The sequence below is a fragment of the Zootoca vivipara genome, chromosome 12 (assembly GCF_963506605.1).
Source record: "Zootoca vivipara chromosome 12, rZooViv1.1, whole genome shotgun sequence".
In the NCBI taxonomy this organism is placed as follows: domain Eukaryota; kingdom Metazoa; phylum Chordata; class Lepidosauria; order Squamata; family Lacertidae; genus Zootoca; species Zootoca vivipara.
Window position 1 is genome coordinate 46,907,845 of NC_083287.1, and position 20,705 is coordinate 46,928,549.

The window sequence follows — 20,705 nt, forward strand, 5'->3', positions numbered from 1 at the left end:
TTAGTCTCATGTATTCAATTTATTACACAAAAGCTTCTGTGAACTGAGATATTATGGGAAGAACCTTAACAGAATCATAACCTTCCTGTAACTTCAAAAACATTGAACTTCTGTGCAAAAAATGTTTCACATATTCAAGAACTACTACGTGTATTTTTGCCATATCTTAAGCCATAAGAGCCTATGGAATTTCCAAGATCACTAAGAAAGCGATATGGTGTGGGTCTGTAAGGCAGGTGTGCAAAAACTCAGGTCCATAGGCTTAACTAGGACTGCCAGGCCTCACCATTTGGTCTACATTGGGTTTCCCCAAAATTGTGCTCACCTGATACAGGACAGATATTCCTGCGCGGCCGAATTGAAAAGGAAGAATTGGGAGCACACCGATTCTTCCTTTCCATCCACTGGCACATTTTTCTCTCACCCAGTGGCAACAGCAAAAGGTGTTAAAAAATTTAAAGCACTGAATTATATTCAGAAAGAAATAATTATAGCTGAAAACAAATAAAGGCAGGTAGCCCCAGGCACATGTCAAAATGGCCTGAGGTGGTGGTGGAGTTTTAGATCCACTTCCCAACCCAACAAAGAGGAAAGGAGTCCAGGAAGCCAGCAAATTCCTTCTGAAGCTACATCTACTATTACCAATCCCAAAAGGAAAAGCTTTGAAATTCCCAGCAAAGTGCACCCTTATCTACAACCACAGCTCTATAAACAATTAACGCTTAATTAATTCAAATGAAATTAAAACAATCCTTAAATGACATCACCTTTTTCCATTTCTGGCAGCTACTGTAAAGCAGCATAACCCAATTACTTATGTACATTAACACATCTCACCGAACACATATTATCTGTTAGGACATTTTATTTTCTCTAGCTTTTTGTAGCATTTGATTGTACTGCTGTTTTATTACTATCTGCTAATGGAGTCAGTTTTAGTATTTTTTAAAAATTGCTGTAATTTGAATGTACATATCGTTTTAAAATGTTATTAGCTACCTTGAGAGTCTTTGACTGAGAAACAAAATAAAACTAATTTAAATAGAATAAATATGGGATAACTAGCTTCAAACAAATGGGAGTTGGAAGGAGGAAGTATCCAATTTCAGCTTGAACTACGTAACTGGGCTGCCAAAGGCCTCCAAGGCTTTGGCTTTATTTATTTTACATCTGTTAAGTTAAAGGGAAGTTGTGTAAGCCCCACCCCTTTATAAAGAACAGCAATTTTATGTAAATCCTGGAGATTCTCTAAGCAAGCATCTAGTTGTTCACAAAAAGTACATGATTTGTGTGTGTTTGCCAGAAGGGTATCTTGTGCACCCTTGGCTTCTCTCTTTTTATTTTAAAAAAGTGTAAAATTATTTCCGTTGGAATGGGAGAGATTAAATGACCCATTAAGCTTTATTTAGCTGAGGTGATGCTGTAAGTTAATTAGCTGAAGGCAAGATTTTCTGGCTAGGTCATAAATTGGGCCCAGTTTCCTACAGAGACCATTTAAGTTAATGAAGAGAATACAATAGAATGAGACAAGCTCATACAGCTAGATAAAAGGTCACCACAGTGGGGCAACACATTTTGATACTTCCTTCAAACTGGAAGGTGCTACAGGTAGAAGATAACAGATGTGACTGCAATTACACAAGATTAAGTGAGCCATTCGGATACACCAGCAAGGAACTGTAAACAAAGGCTCCCTTTCTGCTAATGCCTATCCAATGCTTCTATCCTGCACAAACAAGCAAAACGCTCTCTAGATATTTTTATGCAGTGTGGCATGCGGATTTTTAACAGGATACATATAATTTCAGGATACATTCATAAATGTTCTTCGCTTTTCAAAGAACGTTTCCCTGAAGGACAACTGCTTCACAGAGGTGCCTTGAACAGATTTTCTGAAAACATGGGTTCTCTCTTAACTACCAAGGCCAATACAGTGGTGCCTTGCTAGACGAAATTAATTCGTTCCACGGGTCTTTTCTTATAGCGAAAAATTCGTCTAGCGAATCCCATAGGAACGCATTTAAATTTTTTTGAATTTCCCCCCCATAAGAACACATTAATTGAATTTCAATGCATTCCTATGGGAAACCGTGATTCGCTAGACAAATTTTTCGTAAAACGCATTCGTCTAGCGAGGTAACCTCCACTCGAAAAATCCTTTCATTAAGCGGAAATTTCGTTAAGCAGGGCATTCGTTAAGCGAGGCACCACTGTATTCCTGAGTCTCATCTGCCTAATGTTGGAAGATGAGCGGTTCTCATCAGGGTGGATTTGATTTAAATCATGATTTAAATCACTAGTCAGTAAGACTTGATTTAAATTATTTTTTTATTTACAAAAAGATATAATCTTAATATTTACAACCAGATGGTTTCATTTTTGGAGTAAAAAAAATTCAGAGTAATTTTACAGTTATATCAAGAATTACTGATTTGATAATACTGTACTATTAGAAAAATATTGACAGATAATTATGAAATTATTGTGAGGTTTAATAAGTTAACTGTTGTTTGGACAACTTTTCTGCTGTACTATTTTGGAAGGAGAAAAATATTCATTTCCTTAATAACAATTTAAACAATTTATTTAACTAAAACTGTAACATTATGGAATATGTATCCATGTTTGTTAACTGATGTGGTTAAACATTTTTTTAAAAAAACAAACAAACCTTTTAGCACACATGAAAAATTTAAAACAATTAATGATGAATAGCCTTTGGACTATAATGTAACTTAAATAGAAAACTATCTTTAGAAAGATTTTTCCTCCAAAAGCATTTTATTTTAAAAATCCAATCTAAATTAAAAAATTCCGATTTAAATTTTTAAAAATCTGATTTAAATTTTTAAAAATCCATTTTTTAAAAAATAAATTAAAAAATCATTGATTTTTCTCCACCCTGGTTCTCATGCAATAAGATAGTAAAAAATACATTGTCTTGAATCAGCCATACTGACACTTAATTTTTCAGAAGTTCTGTTAATGATCAAGGTGCAAACCCCAATATCCAAGTGCTTGAATAGTTTCCTTGCATGAGGGGAGCCAATTAAATAAGTAGCAAGCAATACTTAAAAAGCAGAGACATCACCTTGCCTACAAAGGTCCGTATAGTTAAAGCTATGGTTTTCCCAGTAGTGATGTATGGAAGTGAGAGCTGGACCAAAAAGAAGACTGATCACCAAAGAATTGATGCTTTTGAATTATGGTGCTGGAGGAGACTCTTGAGAGTCCCATGGACTGCAAGAAGATCAAACCTATCCATTCTGAAGGAAATCAGCCCTGAGCGCTCACTGGAAGGACAGATCGTGAAGCTGAGGCTCCAATACTTTGGCCACCTCATGAGAAGAGAAGACTCCCTGGAAAAGACCCTGATGTTGGGAAAGATTGAGGGCACTAGGAGAAGGGGACGACAGAGGATGAGATGGTTGGACAGTGTTCTCGAAGCTACGAACATGAGTTTGACCAAACTGCGGGAGGCAGTGCAAGACAGGAGTGCCTGGCGTGCTCTGGTTTATGGGGTCACGAAGAGTCGGACACGACTAAACGACTAAACAACAAACAAGCAATACTACTGGTATGTTGGCTGGAAAGAAAATGCAGCATTGTAGGAGGCAACCTGGTGAGAAGGCTGTCCCATAACCTGACCGGTGGACACTTTGAGGCAGCACTCTGTCTACTGTGTGCTGCTTGCTAATCCCCACTCTGGCCTCTCATGAGCACTACTAATTACCAATCTATTCCTGGAAAAGGATAGAATGTAAAAGAAAACCCTACTAAGTCACAATACCATTTTCCTCAGAATTTCCTGAGGTGGCTTGTTAGAAATTCATCTAGCTAGACCTCCCAAACAAACCAACGAAATCCTTATATTTCAAAAAACAAAGGAAGATGCCTTATAACTACGGTAATGGTTTATCTAGCACAATATTGTCTACACCAGCAACAACCAACACGGTCCCCTCCAAATGTTCCAGCCAACAGTAAGGAATGGTGCGAAGTGTAGTTCAGCAACATCTGGAAGGCAACACATTGGCTATCCCTGGTCTACCTTGACTTGCAGCAGCTTTCCAGGATTTCAGAAGGAGTTTCTTCCAACTAGACCTGAAGATGCAAATGACTAAATATGGGATTGCTTGCATGCAAATCATGTGCTCTAAAGCCCTTATTCGTCCTTCCAGTTGTTGCTGTATAACAACTCCCATCAACCCCAGTCAACATAGCTAATAGTAAGGGATGATGGGAACCACAGTCAAGCAACATCTTCAAAGCCAAAGGTTAGCCACCCCTGCACTAGCCTCAATCTGTTTTTGTCTAGTCAACAGAAAAATCCAGGATGCTCTACAGGATGTTCCTGAGAGCCCCTTCCAAGCCTAAATTTGGTTCTAGCTACCAATGGTTCCAGCCTAGCCCTGACCCAAAGCAAGTGCATCACACAGCCATAGCTCATACTCCCTGTGCCTCACGTTTCCATGCTCAACATGGAACCAGTAAATACCAATCAAGTTTTTTCCCTTCAAAACTGGGAAAAATAAAACACAAGCAACTTGTGAATTATTCAGCAGTTTCAAGATATGATTTTGCAGAAGTACAGTGTGCATTTAACTTTGACCAACTAAAAATGTAACATTATAGGCATAACAAAGTAGTAGCTGAGGGATGGATGTCTACAATTCCATTGGACAATGTCATCTCTCATATCCGTATGTAACCGGGAATAAAAGCAGTAATTCATATTTTACTTCCGGGTAGTACTTCTGGAAATTTCAGTCTATTCCAAATTTCTATCCATCTTAACAGGCAACAAGCAGACAGGAAACAAAATTAGAAGCCAGACAATTCAAATTAATTTTACCAAAAAAAAACCAGAAGAGAGCTCTAGATGAAGTGAAATTAACAAGCACTACAAAGAATAGCCACATGAGTTTTATAGGAAATGAAAACATTCAGTTATTTAACTACAATAGCACATTGACAAAGATGGATTAGAGGTGTAAGAACTAACTGCTTAAGAACAAATGGTCATTTCCTTTAGGCACAATTTATTCCAAAATTGCTTTTCTCTGTACACCTGGTGCTTCACAATGCTGACACAACATAGAAATAAACTCAATAGCATAATATAGTCCTAGTTATTCTAGAGTCTATCCTGACATTCCCATTTACTGAAAAATCAAACAGGCAGTTAAAAGGAACTAGTACTCCCAGTACAGACATATACATGGGAGGAGATTATGGCTGCAATCTAATATTCAATTACCTAGAAGTAAGGCTCACTGAAATCAATGGGACTTCCTTCTGGGTAGACACTGAGCTAAATTGTTTTTCTCAATTAGAACAGGGATGGGGAATCTTTGGCCCATCAAGGAGTCCAATTCGGCCTGTGAGGCCATTTTCCTCACACCACGCCCACTCATCCATCAGATGATGTCACATATGATATCAGCTGACAGGCAGCACCTTCTCCTTTGAGTAGTGGGTGGGCAAGCAGATCCTGTACAAAGCAGGTTTCTTTGCCTGCCCCCCGCCTGCTTCAAGTAGAAGTGCTTTGAGGAAGTCCACAGGCCCCAATGGGTTTAAATACACATAGTAACTGTGCCCTTCCTCCCATCTATTTATAGCCCACCTTTCTTCCATCATGGAGCTCCAGATGGCATACATAGGACTCCCAGGCAGTTTCCCGCTCAGGAACAGACCAGACCCAGATCTCTTAAACTTCAGCAAAGTTGCTGTATCCTTCAGACCTTACCCCAGATCCTCCTAACTCCTGACTTGAAGACAAAGGTAAAAGGCAGGGAATAGAGACACTGACCAGTGTTACTGCTTGCCTCTGATCTTTATTGCTTTCTCACAACACACACTCAAGGCCTGTGCACTCACTGCAGCCTGACCTGCAGCAATGCCCTATGCTTAAAAGGTAAAGGGACCCCTGACCATTAGGTCCAGTCGTGACCGACTCTGGGGTTGCGGTGCTCATCTCGCTTTATTGGCTGAGGGAGCCGGCGTACAGCTTCCAGGTCATGTGGCCAGCATGACAAAGCCGCTGCTGGCGAACCAGAGCAGCACATGGAAATGCCATTTACCTTCCCGCTGTAGCGGTACCTATTTATCTACTTGCACTTTGACGTGCTTTCGAACTGCTAGGTTGGCAGGAGCTGTGCTTACATTGGCACAAATACTAGCACAGCAACAAAGAGTCCTCTGTCTATCAAATGGCTGCGAAGATAAGGAAATATTTATTTCATCAGCTTTGCAAGTGTGAACACACCACAAAGATGTTAGGACTGCACTCTTAACCTGCCCTTATGTCTAACTCTGCTTTTTGCATAAAAAAGGGAAAGCATAGTATGTTTATAGTTTATAGCATGCACATGAAAGCTCATACCAATGACAAACTTAGTTGGTCGCTAAGGTGCTACTGGAAGGATTTTTTTTAATTTTTTTGTAACTAGATCTATAGTTAATAGTAACAGATCAATAAAAATGTATTTAATAGAGAGCAGTAAATACAATATTTTAATGCTTCCACAGAGAACAACTTTCCCAGAAACAGAACTGGAAATCAGCATATTGCTCCCATTGAATACTTTGGTCTTTGAGTGTAGTAGGGCATTCCAACAATATGAACACCATTTTTCATTTAGTATTCCACCCCTCATAACTAGAAAGTAAAAAATAGGAAGGGGTGATCAAGAAAGGAGGGTAGAGCACCTTTATTTTTATTGACTGATTACATAAAAGTGAATTTAAGCAGGTACACACACCCTGCATGCCAAGGTGCACCTGCCAGAAATCTCTCCTTTGTCACCCAAAGAAGAGGAGAAAGGCAAACAGTAAAACAATTAAAAGCAGGCCCCTTTGGGTTAAAGGTGAGCTGTGGGTCTGAAAGGGCTGCCAGCTTAACATGCACGCAATTAAAGTTAACCACTTTCATAACCTGGAAGCAAAACCAAATAAATTCACACAAAGATTTTAAACTACAGTTCCTTGGAGGAAATAGAGGCTGTCGTCATACAATTAAGGCTATAGAAACGTCACTAATTAAGCACCTTTCCTACACAGTTCACCAATAAACCACAAGTCAGAGCAATGGTCCATTTAAATCCCTTAATTACTATCCGAGGCAATAGACCACTTGCAATAAAGAGAGGCATACTAATTCAGCTTCTGCTATGATCTCCAGGTCTCACATCCTGTTCTAATGCCATTAGTTGACAAAGAACTAATTACCCTAATCAAGTGATCACAGTTTCACTGACATCTTACTTCCTTGAGTAGCTATAAACACCAGCGGGCTAAAGAGACTGCACCACTTAGCTTTCTATATCGTTGTTTACCAAGCAGTTTGAGTCAACTGTAGTAGCGCATTCCCAAAATACCAGTATTTATGGTATTCCCCGTAACTGTGCAATTCACCATTTCTTGTGAGTCTAAAAGGTAGCTGTACCACTTATTCCGGGGGGGGGGGGAAATCAGCCAACGCCAAGCGCTACCTCTTGTATTTGTCAGTTACATTTAATGTTTCAGTCTTTCTAATCAACACCTCTCACATTTAGCTAACCCAGGCATCCCCAAACTTCGGCCCTCCAGATGCTTTGGACTACAATTCCCATCTTCCCCCGACCACTGGGCCTGTTAGCTAGGAATCATGGGAGTTGTAGGCCAAAACATCTGGAGGGCCGCAGTTTGGGGATGCCTGAGCCTGCCTCTTAAAGAGGTGTGCCAGGGTTTTTAGATTGTTCCCCTGCGTTAATAGCTGGACCCACCCACAAAGATCTATCAATAAACTGTTATTGAAACTAACCCATCACCACCACAGCCCCATAGGGCATGTGGAGCTGCTGTCTGAGAAAAGTTTAGCTTAGCCAGCTGGACTCATATACACCAGTTCTGAGAGAACTGCACAGACTACCTATGCACTTCCAGGTGTTTTTAATTACTCTTAAATTGTGTACAGGCAGCAACCGATTTGAGCCAGGGTTACGTCCCAGTCTCCCATGGGCACTGGCAGGGCCAACGTAAGGACGCCCTGCCCTGTTCCACCCCTCCCCTGCCCTGCATTGTGATGTTTTTACGACGTTTTCGGGGCACTCCCAGGTTCAGTGCAATGTGCATGTGAATAGTCGCACACATATCGGACACGCCTAAAACTGTCACTGCCTGTATTAGATATAATTACATTTTATGGTTTTATACATGTATTGTGCCCTGCGGTCAGTTATGATGACGAGCGGCTTAAAATATTTTAAATAAACAAAAAATGCACCTTTCAGCTCAGAGAACTCGATGCATGTTTATTAGGATTCCGGATGATAAGACTTTACATTTCTATCCACTCGTCTAACAAGTGTACTACCGGCAATTTTTATAAAGCTTGTAGTGCTGCATTTGTATTCCCAATGTGAGTGGGCTATTCCATAGAAAGCATGGAAAGCATTCATGCTGCTTTAGCAACTAGCCTGCTTATTTCACTTAAAAACAGTAAGCAAAGCACATTCCATTGCCATACCCATGTGAATAATGTTGCTCAACTGGTCTGGGATGGAGTCCTGCCCAATAATTCACAGGTGATAAATGCTTGCAGGGGTTAACAGCTAACCTGGGCAAAAGGTAATGGTCAGCAGCTTAGCTAAGTTGTCAAGTGGGAAGGTGGCATAAAAATTCTTATAAAATTCCAAAATCCACATTAGGGCAATACCTTTTTTAAAAAAAGCCAAATGAGTTCCAGAGAACTCAGAAGCTTGCACACTATTTTTGTCACATTTTGGTTTGCCTAAAAGGTATTTCCCCATTATGGAATTTGGAATTTCTTATTGGCCAACAGCACTACCTTTACTTTTAAAACAAATAGCTTACACTTAAGCTGCAGAAAGAGGTGAAACACAATAACATAAACGAGCCTGCAGGACCATCTAGTTCAGTATCCTGTTCTCACAACAGTCTACTACAGGCATCCCCAAACTTCGGCCCTCCAGATGTTTTGGACTACAATTCCCATCTTCCCCGACCACTGGTCCCGTTAGCTAGGGATCATGGGAGTTGTAGGCCAAAACATCTGGAGGGCCACAGTTTGGGGATGCCTGGTCTACTAGATACCCCTGGTAGGGTATATGGGAAACCCACAATAGTTAAGATCTAAATTAGTTTAAGATGGAAAGCTCTTTGCCTCCTGGTTTCCAAACATCTACAGATCCCTACCACAGCCTTGTTTTCAAGGTTCTCTCAGCAAGTGCATAGTCAATGAAATAAAATGATCTGTTTCTGTATCAAAGCAAAAAAGGATCTCACGTTTTACCAAAAAGTGTCAAAATCAAAGAGAACTGCCCTATATCATGTTGTCCTTAGTACATTTCTAGGGCTTCTGGACAGTGAGCTTCAAAAAAATTCCAACACATACTGCTGATGAAGTAAACATAGGACCAGTGTTTCAGGCACACAGGAAAGAATGCCAGAATTGCCCCTAAATTTGTAGTTTTATGTCTGCAAATGCACTTTTCTTTTTCGTTTTTTTTTACTTACCTGACTTTTGGCACCATCATTCGGTGCTGCACCATCAATGTGTGGCATATGGAAGCCATCAGAGTAAAAACTTCTTCACTAGCTGAATCTCTCCAAACCATGTTTAGCAGAGTGTTTGTCTGCTGCTTTGTATCCAGTTTTGAAAGACACTCTTCAGTTATATATTGGACTGATATTCTTCCATCTCCCTGCAAAAGAAAAAAAATTAACATCTCAAAGAATCTGTGTTTTTTAAATAATGATGTATATTAACCTCTTTTGGGTGGGAGGAGCTAACAAGCCTCAAAGCACTTATTGCAATTTTCAGCAAAAGCAGGATATCAGTTCTACTTCCTAAATGGGTTTAGAAATGCTTCTGAAGATACGCTTCTGAATCCCACAGTACATGGAAGAGGCTCGTACTATATTAGCCCTTCTGTTCAAGGCAAGCCACAGCACCTAAAAGGCAGGTGGAGGGGAGAGAACTCAGTCACAGATCAGCACCAGCCATGCAGTATGCCTGAGCAGTTTAATCACAATGGGGGGGGATTTAGTCTCTCTTCTCTGAAGGGCTGTTCCACTGTTCTATCTGGGTTCCTTACCTACTACCCTAGTACTAGGTGAATAATAAAGAAGGCTGCCATGAAGAAAAGCCCTGCAATACTTGTATAATCAGTCTGCAGATTACTATGTAGTACAGCAATGACCTGCCACTCCAGTATGTTGGATCTTTGCACAAACCTGGATGAGTAAAGAAAGCATCACTCTATGGACAACCTGAAGCAGGGTTGGGAATCTTTTTCAACCCAAGGGCTACATTCCCTCACGCAGGAAGGAAGGCAGGAAGGCACACACGCAACATCCCATTCACATAATTCATAGACACACACACCCATTAACACACTCTACAGCCATGCAAAATCTAGTATGAGTCCAACAAAGAGGCTGTGAGCCAGAGAACCCGTGACCTAAAAGAGTAAAATCTTGAACTTTCCATACTGTATTGTGGCTCTTTTTCTACAAAGTTTCACCTAATGTTAAGTTAGGTGTTAACCACTGAAAGCTAATTTCCAAGTATTCAAATTCTTCAGAAATGTGGTTTCAAGTCTTGGTTAACTTATGCCAGATCTTCACTTTTTACTTATTTCACTTTGTATCCTTGGCTTTATTAACAAACTAGCTGGCCCTGCCACGCGCTGCTGTGGGTCCCCAGTTCCGTTCCCTGCAAACCTGAACTATCCCGTTCCCATCCTGCCCACACCCGCAATGCAGGTGAGTCCCCAGCTCCGTTCCCTGCAAACCTGAGCTGACGTGTTTTGGGACGTGGGTGGCTAGGGCGTTGCCCTTTGTGGAGGAATGGCCGTTCTGGCAGTTATAGCATATTGGTTGCTGAGACGCAGGTTCGGCCTTCTATTTCCCAGGATGCCCGGCAGTGTCTGCTGTCTGAGTTTTGAGGTCTACAAAATGGGGTTTTACCTTGTGTTGGGGTGTCATCTGTGTACGCAAATGGTATGTGGACACTCGCTTATTCGCATGTGATGTTGTGTCCAAATTTCATTGGCATTGGTCAAGTGGTTTTGGTGAGATGTGGAGACCAACACACAAGCCCCTTTTACATGTGTGTGTGTGTGTGTGTGTGTGTGTGTGTGTGTGTGTGTGTATAATACTCAAACAAGATACCCAATAAAGATAGTGTTTAAATACCCAAGTTATTTTTCATTTGTGTATTTTCAAAGTTAGTTTTCCAAAAGCATGTAAGAAACATAACAATGACTTAATTATCAAATCCGAACAACTACTTAAAAAAACCCTAAATAGTAATGACTAGTTCAAAGTCTGTTGTAAAAAAGAGTATCTACTAGCATGTGTCCAAGTGCAATGTGTGATGCCTAATACCAGCAACTTTAATATTTTTTTACTACCTGAAATTGACAAATCAGGCTTCTATTTATAAATGCATACAAAGAGCAGTGAGGCTTTTATACACAACCTCACTGATCTCTCTGAACAGTCATTAAATTCTATGCCCCCATTAGAATTCCATTCTCTTCCACAATAAATCACAGTACATTATGCAGCCACCTGTGTAATGTGCTATTTGACTGCAATTGACATGCCTAGCCATGAAAAAGACACTGTAAGCAGTCTGCAACAAAACACCTGGAAATGAGGTGGGTTGGGAGAGGCACTGCACACAATATTCAAAGTTAAACACACACAAAACGTTAAACATTTGTGCTTCCCCACACAGAAAATACAAAGGAAACTGCAAACCGTCCACATGTAAATAGATCCAAACCAAATATAAGTTAACTACTGCCAATATATTTTGCTGCAAAAGCCGAAGAAGAATGGAGTATTACAGAAGAGGAAGCCTACTCCAAGCTTGAGTGTTACCACTGTGCAATTTCTTCTGACAACATTTAATACCTACAGGCATGGAAGTCATCTTGCTAATTCCTTCATCTTCATCTTCAGAGTCACTGGTTGAATCTTGGCAGTCTGCACCTGATGCAGACACCGGTAACTGAGAAAGAAATGTCTGAAGTACTCGCAGGTACACAAGCAGCCCTTCTTCTGAAAGAGATCCTATAATGAGAAAAAGATTAAATACAGAATAAAGAACACAGAAATACTGAGCAGGGATCACTTATGACTCTTTGTAAGAAACTGAGCAAGTCTACTAATCAGCAGACTCGCTGCTGATACTGTGCATATTTTAGGGATAAGTAAAATATATATGAATTCCTTCAATAGCACCTTAAAGACCAACTAAGTTTTTATTTTGGTATGAGCTTTCGTGTGCATGCACACGAAAGCTCATACCAAAATAAGGTATCTGAAGAAGTGTGCATGCACACGAAAGCTCATACCAAAATAAAAACTTAGTTGGTCTTTAAGGTGCTACTGAAGGAATTTTTTTATTTTACTTCGACCCAGACCAACACGGCTACCTACCTGTAACCTAAAACATATATGGTTCATAGGCCACATGGTGTGCAGATTTTTCAAATCTTGAGGTTCTGAGCTTTCTTAAGTTTTAAGACCTCACTGTTGTCAATATCTAAACTTGAGAACCTAAAAACGATTAAATTATGCATTGGGTTTCCGAGATCAGTAAAGAACCAAAACCACATATTTATTCAATTGCGCATATCACAATCATTGTGCGTTTTTATAACAGTATAAAGTCAACCTGCTAAATTTTCACTGGGATGTTGAAGGTTGAAAGTAGGAGAACCTGGGTTCAAACCCCTTATTCAGGCATGAATGTGACCAAAGACTGGTCAATTAACTCTCAGTTTAACATACCTCATAAAGTTCTTAAGGTGAACAATGCAGTAAATCGCAATGTACTCTGCCTTAAGGCCTTTGGAGGAAAGAAAGGATGTAGTACAAGAGGCATAATAGTAGTAAAAATACTAATGTTTATGACTGTAAAGCACCTAGCCAGCTACTGCAGGGACGGCATATAACAAATGGATACTTTAACTGATTAAATATGCTTTACATACCTAAATATGTTTCACCAACAGTCAGAACAACGTAGAAAAGCCAAGGAGCTCTCTCACTTTTCCTCAAACGTCTGCTTTCTGTTAACAATAGTGCATTCAAAAAGAGTTCATAAGGGAAACAGGTCTTCACATCTGCAAGCGCTGGAATGATGAAATGAAATATCTGGTCTGTAAAAGGTGCTGCCAGGAATTCTTCTGTAAAAGCAGCAAAATTCTGTTGCCTGCAGAAGGTAAAGAAAGGATTCTCTTTATGGGAAATGTGAACATACCTTTCCACCACTACATTGACAATACAATAAAAATTTCAAGTTTGGAAATATATTTTACCCATTGAGATTTTTTTCTTCATAATTGTCAAGGTGCAATTCTATTTCTACCCTCTTTTTACTGTATTTATTTTTGCTAAACAAGTCTGCAGAACAGTAATAAGAGGCTGTTTTAAGACTAGAAAGAGATGATCTAGTCATTCCACAAAGCTTTACATATTTGTTCCATTAGTACCTATTAGTGCTTTGCCATGATAAGGGGGGGAAATTAAACTAATACACAATACAATGCACAACTAAACGTGCTTACCTGGCATTTTCTGGACAGGAGCTATAATTAAAGTGCAATGGTTTCAGAACATTCTCTAACAATATTTTTGCAATAGGAACTCGAGACACATCAGAATACTCAATACTTGATGGAAGTTTGTTATTTATTAGCAGATAAAGAGACCTGTAGTATCCTGAAAGAAAAAGAATTCAAGCATTTGTACCCATATTAAGGCATACATTTATTTTTAAACAATAAAATTATTTTACAACTGACTAAAATATATTTCAGAGGCAGAGGCATGTCAAATGTTGCACAAACACAACTACGAGTCTTGTAGGATGCCAAGGACCAGCTTTTATGGGCCAAAGACCACATTGTGAGATGTGCTTTAATATAATAACTATAATTTTAGCAGCATAGCTGATAAACTAGGGGGGGGGAACCTGGCAACTGATCTCATCTAGTTAATCAAATCAAAAAATTAGTTTTATTTACATCTAGGAAATAGTGCTAATTCAAATCACTGGCTCTTCAAAACACCAGCTAAATCTGCTGTTTCATAGTATTATGGAATTTGAGCCTAGTAGTCCATGGTTTTACAATTACAAAAAAGAATGTTAAAAGGACTTTGCATTAAACACTTACATGCCATTCTTAAGGATGAATGTTCTCGGTGCAGCTAACAATAAGGCAATATGAACATTAAAGCCATCACAAGTTAAAATAGCAATAGTAAAAAGTAACACACACATTTTTATTTTTATTTTTAAAAAACTGAATAAAGCATCAGGAAACATTTGAAAACATATACAACCATCTGCAAGGCATTAACAATATTTCAATAAGAAATAGCATTTTCGAAGACATAAGAAGATTATGTTTCATTTAAGTATTACTGCAATATTCATAATTGTTGGGTATTATTGTAAATGTAGCTCATTCAGAAAGCTGGCAGCTGTTACATATTCAAAGTTCAATAAAAATTTGTAAAGACATCATTACACGAACCTTTTTGAATCACGTAGTGCAAGATTTGTTCAATTATTGATGCTACATAGTTAGCATCTTGTAAAACAGGCAAATAGGTATTCTCAGATGAAAATACTTCAAGCATCCTCATAGGAAGTGCAACATTCAGACTGTCATCATTGCAGTTTTGCAGCAATCTATGACAAAAATAAAACTTGTCACTCAAATGGTATAGCTTTTCCCTTCTAGTGAAAAAGGAATACAATTCTAACTTGCAAACAATGAAATAAGCTTTCAGACCTCAGAGTTCAAAAGAAAACAAAGTGCTCTTGTCCATAGAGCCAACTGGAGCTAAAGACATCATGATGGCCATTTAACATATTTAATATAGATTTGTAGCCTTAAGTGAGCTAATTCTGTTAAGGAACATTGTTAAGTGCGCAATGAGCTGATTAAGCTTACTCGTTTTTACCTGCAACATAAGCCCAACAGCCTTTTTATCTGGAACAGGCATGTAAGTTTCTCAGGGCCATCAAGCTGCTTCACAAACTGAGAATTCTGCTTAATCAAGTTCTGACATATCCATATCTGGAGGTGGGGGGGGGAGAGAGACATGCACATATACAAGTGTTAAAATGCTCTAAAAATGCTCTAAAACTTTAGGCGCGCCGGTCGAGCGATTGGGTGCCGCACGGGTGCCTGCTGGAGGAGGGGGTGGCACTCGGGGTGCAGCGATTGGCGCCCAAGCCTGGACGCTCCGTTTAGCTGCACAAGCGTACAACGTGGAGGGGGTCGCACCCCCGTGACTTCAAAACAGAGCCTAAACGGAGCGCCCAGGCTCCAGGCAGATAACCCACTGATGCGTGATAGGTAGAGGGGGATCACGCCCCCCCGCGACTTCCAAAAACCTAGCATCACGGGGGGGTTGCTATCCCCCTCTCCGTAGCGATGCCGCGCCCCCTGGCATGGCAATTTGCCACCCTGGGTGTCGCAGCGCCTCGCTACGCCCCGGGGGGGGGGGTGTAGAAGGACAATCCAGAAACTAGCACATTAGAAATTAGCACAAGCAAACGAATTAGCAACCATACATATACAGTGCTCTGCAGCTGCTTTTAAGAGAAGGAAAGTGATGTGACCTCACCACACTCACCCCCACCCCCAAAGATTCCACACTTCAGCTTTATTTATTTTAAACACCAACATGTACCAAACGAAGAAACAAATTGCTGGGTGTTGCATACAATATATGTTTTATTTTGTTGCCTCATGAGCATTGCAGAAAGGTTTTTATGTGGAAGAGGCACTCTTGAGAGGAACTTATGAGTCTCAGGTTCATTCCTAAGTGTTGTTTTCCCCGTCCCCAATGCATACTCAGCCAAATAAGCCTGTGCCATCTTCCATTAATTATAAACTGCTATATAAATTGTGAGGGACAAGGGATATCGGGAGGTCCCTCCCATCTTGAGTTCCAGCCCATCTCCGAGCGCTGGGGAAAGCAGGGAGAGTTCCGACTCAAGCGGAGAAGCAGGAAGTGGTGTCCGAGGCTCAGGCAAGGTAGCAGAGCCATTGCCCAAGGTGGGACAGGAAGGGGGGAGCAAGGGGGGAAGGCCAATCCCACCTACTCCGGAATTGTGCAAGAAACATCGGGGGAAGAGGCTGGGTCTCCCCAAGCTTTTATGTTGGAGAAAAACGCGCCAAACTCCATTCGGAGGTACTGAAGAAAGCGGGTAAGATGTATCTCTGTAAATAGCACTGCCTTTAGCATTGTAAATACACAGCACCAATAAAAAGATAAAATGCAGAGCTGTGTGGAGTCGTTACTCTGAAGTAGTCCAGTCAGACCACTGTGACATAAATTTTATGAAATAAATAAAGCCCTTAAGGTTAGACAGCACTGACTTTATGACAGCATCTGAATGTTTATTAGGATGTCATGTTCTCCGAAACTTGGGGGGGGGATCCACACACTTCAGCATGAAAACTGAAAGCATGTTTTCCCACAGAAAAGGAAGTGGGGATTTTTGGGGGGTGGCACCATTCTCTTGCAGCAGATGGTAGACTGCCCTTAGTGAAACCCTGACCTTTGGGAGGGAAGGAGTCCTTTCTTGGGGTTGCTACCAGAAAAGAAGGAAGAATGGGAAAGCCACCCCCTCTCTGCAAGGACAAGTAACTTTCTGCATGTCCAGATTCAACCTCACTGTCTTTTGAACAGATCATTTAGTACTGACAACCAAGAAATTAAAAATAATTACTAAAAAGACACAAGAAACTGGAATCACTTTCACTGAGTACTTACCAAACGTTTAGAATCTTCATTATGCCTATAGAAAAACAGAAGCTGGCGAACTAAAAGAGTCAGATTTGCTCCATTGGCGGTGGAGAAACTTCCTCCAGATTGTGCTAGATTAGCACAGTAATCAAATTCGCTCCTCTGAATGGAATACTTAAATTGAAGAATAAAATTTAAGTTAATGTACTGTATTGTCAACATTATTAAATACAGGCAAGATTTCAATATACTCATTTGAAGCTGCAGCTTTCATTGATAAGCCAATGAACAATTTTATGCATATAATTTCTTCAGCATTGATTTTTGTTTATAACCCGAGGTACACTGCGGTACAATCACTTGCTCAAGGCCAAGTGTGGAGGTTAAATTGGCTTGTACACAAAGGTGCAAAAATGCAAAGTGATGTCATAGCATTTTCAGAAATTTTAAAAGCATCATCAATCAGTACAAGTATTGTCATCTGTACACACCCACTCCCTCAGATCCTATGGAAACAGAACTGCCTATGTACTAAGAGCAGAATTAGAGCTCATTTTGAAAGCTAGAATGAACCAAGAATAAAATTAATGTGAAGGAAGTACTTCTGTGTGAATTCATCTTCTACTGAATTGTTCATCTAATTGAGACTAACAATAAACAAGTTTCCCAACAGGCATTACGACTATACATATGAATAAATGTTCCAGATTAGAACTTCTGTACATATTTTCATAATTTTATTGCACTTTTACACAGGGAAGGATTGAAGGGGCGTTCTGGAGAGTTTTGCTCCTGCCCACTGGCTCCAGAGCTTCCTATGTAGCACAAGGAGCTGCAGTCAAAGGAAGGTATTTGGCAAACCTCTGGACATAAACAGATGTTCCTGGGAGAAAGCACAGGGTTCTTTCAAGCCATACAATAGATATTTTATATTTCTGGTTATAGTTCATTTTTACTGTGCTCTTATTCATCACAAGTCCTCCTAAATGGAGTGAGTTCCAAACTAAATTTAAGACTATGATTTCCCCACAGGCTGCAACCAATAACCCCAGTCCAGAGAATCACTGAACAGGAGTCTCATACTACAGGGAGAAAATAACTAACATTCAGTACAAGCTTGTCCACATGGCTATTACATAGTGAGTGGGTTTGAGGAAGTAATAAGTATCAGAGGGTTTTCTACAGCAGATCAGCATACATTGTTTCTGCACAGGCTGATAGTAGTCACTAGAAGGCAGGCTGAAATAGCGACAGTGTCAACTGTTAGATATCTATTTCTGTGGTCACTGTGCAAACTCAGAAGCACATAAGAAAAGTCAATCATAAAAAATGCCTACTTGGTGTTTTCTGTCCCTGTACCCTCGAACAAAGGACTGGATGATTATTGCATTTTTCAGCCTTCTCCTTTCTTCCTAAGGAGACAAGACAAAGGTCAAAATAAAATTTGCTGCATTGTAGTTAATAGAACAAAGCACTGACAAGAAAAAACACCTGTGCAGTCAATGAATAAACTGACACACAAAAAAACCTCTCTCTTCATCAGTATCAGAGGACACAAGCAGTGGAGTTTGTGGTAGAGAAGGTCTGGGTTCTCCACCTAACTTGGGCTTACGCTGCCCGACACCAAGCCATAGCCAAACAGGACAGACTGAAAGGAACACAAATATCTTGATGCCCATTAGGAGCATTGTGATTTTCCACTGATATGCTTTTCTGCTGTTATGCAAGCTCTCTTTATTATATACATATCCAACAAGTTTACCATATAATGTATTTCCTGTCAAATCTGTCAAATTTAAAACAAAGTTTCTTTTATTTTTTTAAAAAAACTAAGTTCCTAGCCTTTATGCTGAAGACTCAAGCCAAATGCTGTTTGGGCAGGTCGTCCATTGTTTAGAGACCAGGGCATCACCACCCTACAAAGCTCCTTGCTTTTCCCACCAGCTAATAAAAAGCTATACATCGCATCTCATATCCAACTGTGCCCCAGCATTCCTTATGTACCCCATGGCTGTCAAAACAGAAAATGTTGACCCGAAGCTACTAAAATATCTATTTAATAGATGTTGGTGGAATGAGAATACAGCATTACAAGTTAAATATGAAGGGGGAAAGATTACTTGAGGTGGAATTCAGATTTTTATACACTACTGTGGCAGCACACATAAATGAAGGAATGATAGAACAGAAATAAGAAACTGAATGAATAAAGATTTGGCAACAAGTGAGCCAATGATATTCAAATGACAGACCCTGGAAACAGGGAGCCTGCTGATCAACTTGTACTTTTTTTTTTTATAAGAAAAACAGAAACAAAACAGGAAAATTCATCAGCAATCTCAACAGCAGCAGCAACTGATCTTCCACAGCACGCAGCTGAATTACAACACAAGACAGTTATGTTCTCCTCATTAGGCATAGGTTTCATCCAAGAATGCATAATTGTCAATTAGTGACCCATAGTTGCAAATGTTTGAAGCCTGAGGTCACTGCAGCAATTTCACTACTCATTTTTTTAAAGCTGTGTCCGATTTTATTCTCAATAGACTAAGTCATGTTTTCTTCCCGATATATGCTACGTCTTCAAAAGTACATTAGTGTAACAAAATATATTCTTGTAAATACAGAGTGCCTTGTTTCTTGTGCACATTTTCTGCATCAGAGCCTTACAAATAATGAAATGAGCAAATTATCTGCTCATTGGACCAGGTAAAAGAATTGCCATGGTTGTAGTTAATCAACTTTATAATGATGGTTGGTATGTACAGTCTCAAACATAGGCAGTGCCTATGACACTGAAGTCCACTTCACGCAACACACAGAAACACAGTTTAGTAATATGCACCCAAGAAGGAAGAAGCTGCAGTGAGCTGAGGCGCTCCCCTTTTCCCTCCCCATCCTGCATTACTCCATGAATTTTCAGCTCCATTCTCCTTTAAAGGCAGGCTTGGTGCATCATACAGATCAAGAAAAGTGGTTTGTTAATAAACTCTACACAGACTGTCAGGAACCACTGCTTGAAGTTAGCTTGTTTTGAAACTGAGAAGAACTGGCTGGTTCAGATGACACAACAAGCCTAGCTGTACAGGAAGCAAGAAAAGAAATTGTTGGAGTCCAAGAGGGGAGGATGAAAGCTAGAGGCAGCTCCTTCCTGCCTATGCATATGTCAGTAAACCATGGTTAATCAGGAAACATTATCATACAAATCCCTAAGGAGAATGGCATAGTAGACACTGTTCTAGTCTGCCAAACAAGCGTGTGAATCAGCCCTACAACTAGTTTTTCTGCTAGTGGTCAGGATCATGCTAGCAATTCTAAGGTACCATGCTTGATTACATTATCCCAGCAAAATGTAAATTTGGTGCAAAACAATGTAATGGGTGGACCCTATTTTAGGGTTACCAGATGTCCCTGTTTCCCAGGAACAGTCCCTGGATTTGCAACTCTGTCCCCAGACAAATTCTGTCCCCAGAATGTCCCCGGATTTCATTAAAAATCCCCGGGAAGCATGGCAGCAGCAACAGAGCCGGAGCAAGGCAGAAGCAGCGCGCTCTGGACCCATGCAGGCAGGGTCCGGTATGGTTTCAAATTGGATGGGAGACCTTGTATTGAGACTCCTGCATTGCAGGGGGCTGGACTAGATGACCCTTGGGGTCCCCTCCAACTCTAGAATTCTGCGATTCTTCTGTCACAAGCTGAGTGTGACTGGGAAAATATATATGTGTATAACTGTGTATTCTGAGAAATGCAGAATACCAATGAGAGGGCCTCTTGGGAAGGAGCTCAGGGCTCTACTAGCAACTTTCTGTGGATAGATGTCACTGCAATATCTGTGGGATGAGGCAATTATGAATTTTAGCAATAAAAAATATAGTTCTGTACACTTTTATGTGTCAAATCAGCAGAATTTCCAT

The 20,705-nt window shown here is 40.2% G+C and overlaps 1 protein-coding gene across 2 annotated transcripts in view; it reads right to left on the bottom strand.

Annotated features, from left to right (window-relative positions):
- Nucleotides 1-20,705, bottom strand: part of UBE3C (ubiquitin protein ligase E3C) — a 60,569-nt gene that overhangs the window by 32,702 nt on the left and 7,162 nt on the right. The window contains exons 3-10 of one of the 2 annotated variants that reach the window (XM_035128957.2): nucleotides 18,129-18,203; nucleotides 16,819-16,965; nucleotides 14,995-15,110; nucleotides 14,562-14,719; nucleotides 13,590-13,743; nucleotides 13,014-13,234; nucleotides 11,933-12,087; nucleotides 9,520-9,707 (exon numbers count right to left, since the gene is read on the bottom strand). In XM_035128957.2, the coding sequence (XP_034984848.2) occupies nucleotides 9,520-9,707; nucleotides 11,933-12,087; nucleotides 13,014-13,234; nucleotides 13,590-13,743; nucleotides 14,562-14,719; nucleotides 14,995-15,110; nucleotides 16,819-16,965; nucleotides 18,129-18,203 (1,214 nt within the window). The remainder of the gene's footprint in view (nucleotides 1-9,519; nucleotides 9,708-11,932; nucleotides 12,088-13,013; nucleotides 13,235-13,589; nucleotides 13,744-14,561; nucleotides 14,720-14,994; nucleotides 15,111-16,818; nucleotides 16,966-18,128; nucleotides 18,204-20,705) is intronic. The other variant, XM_060280912.1, reaches the window with a different exon arrangement.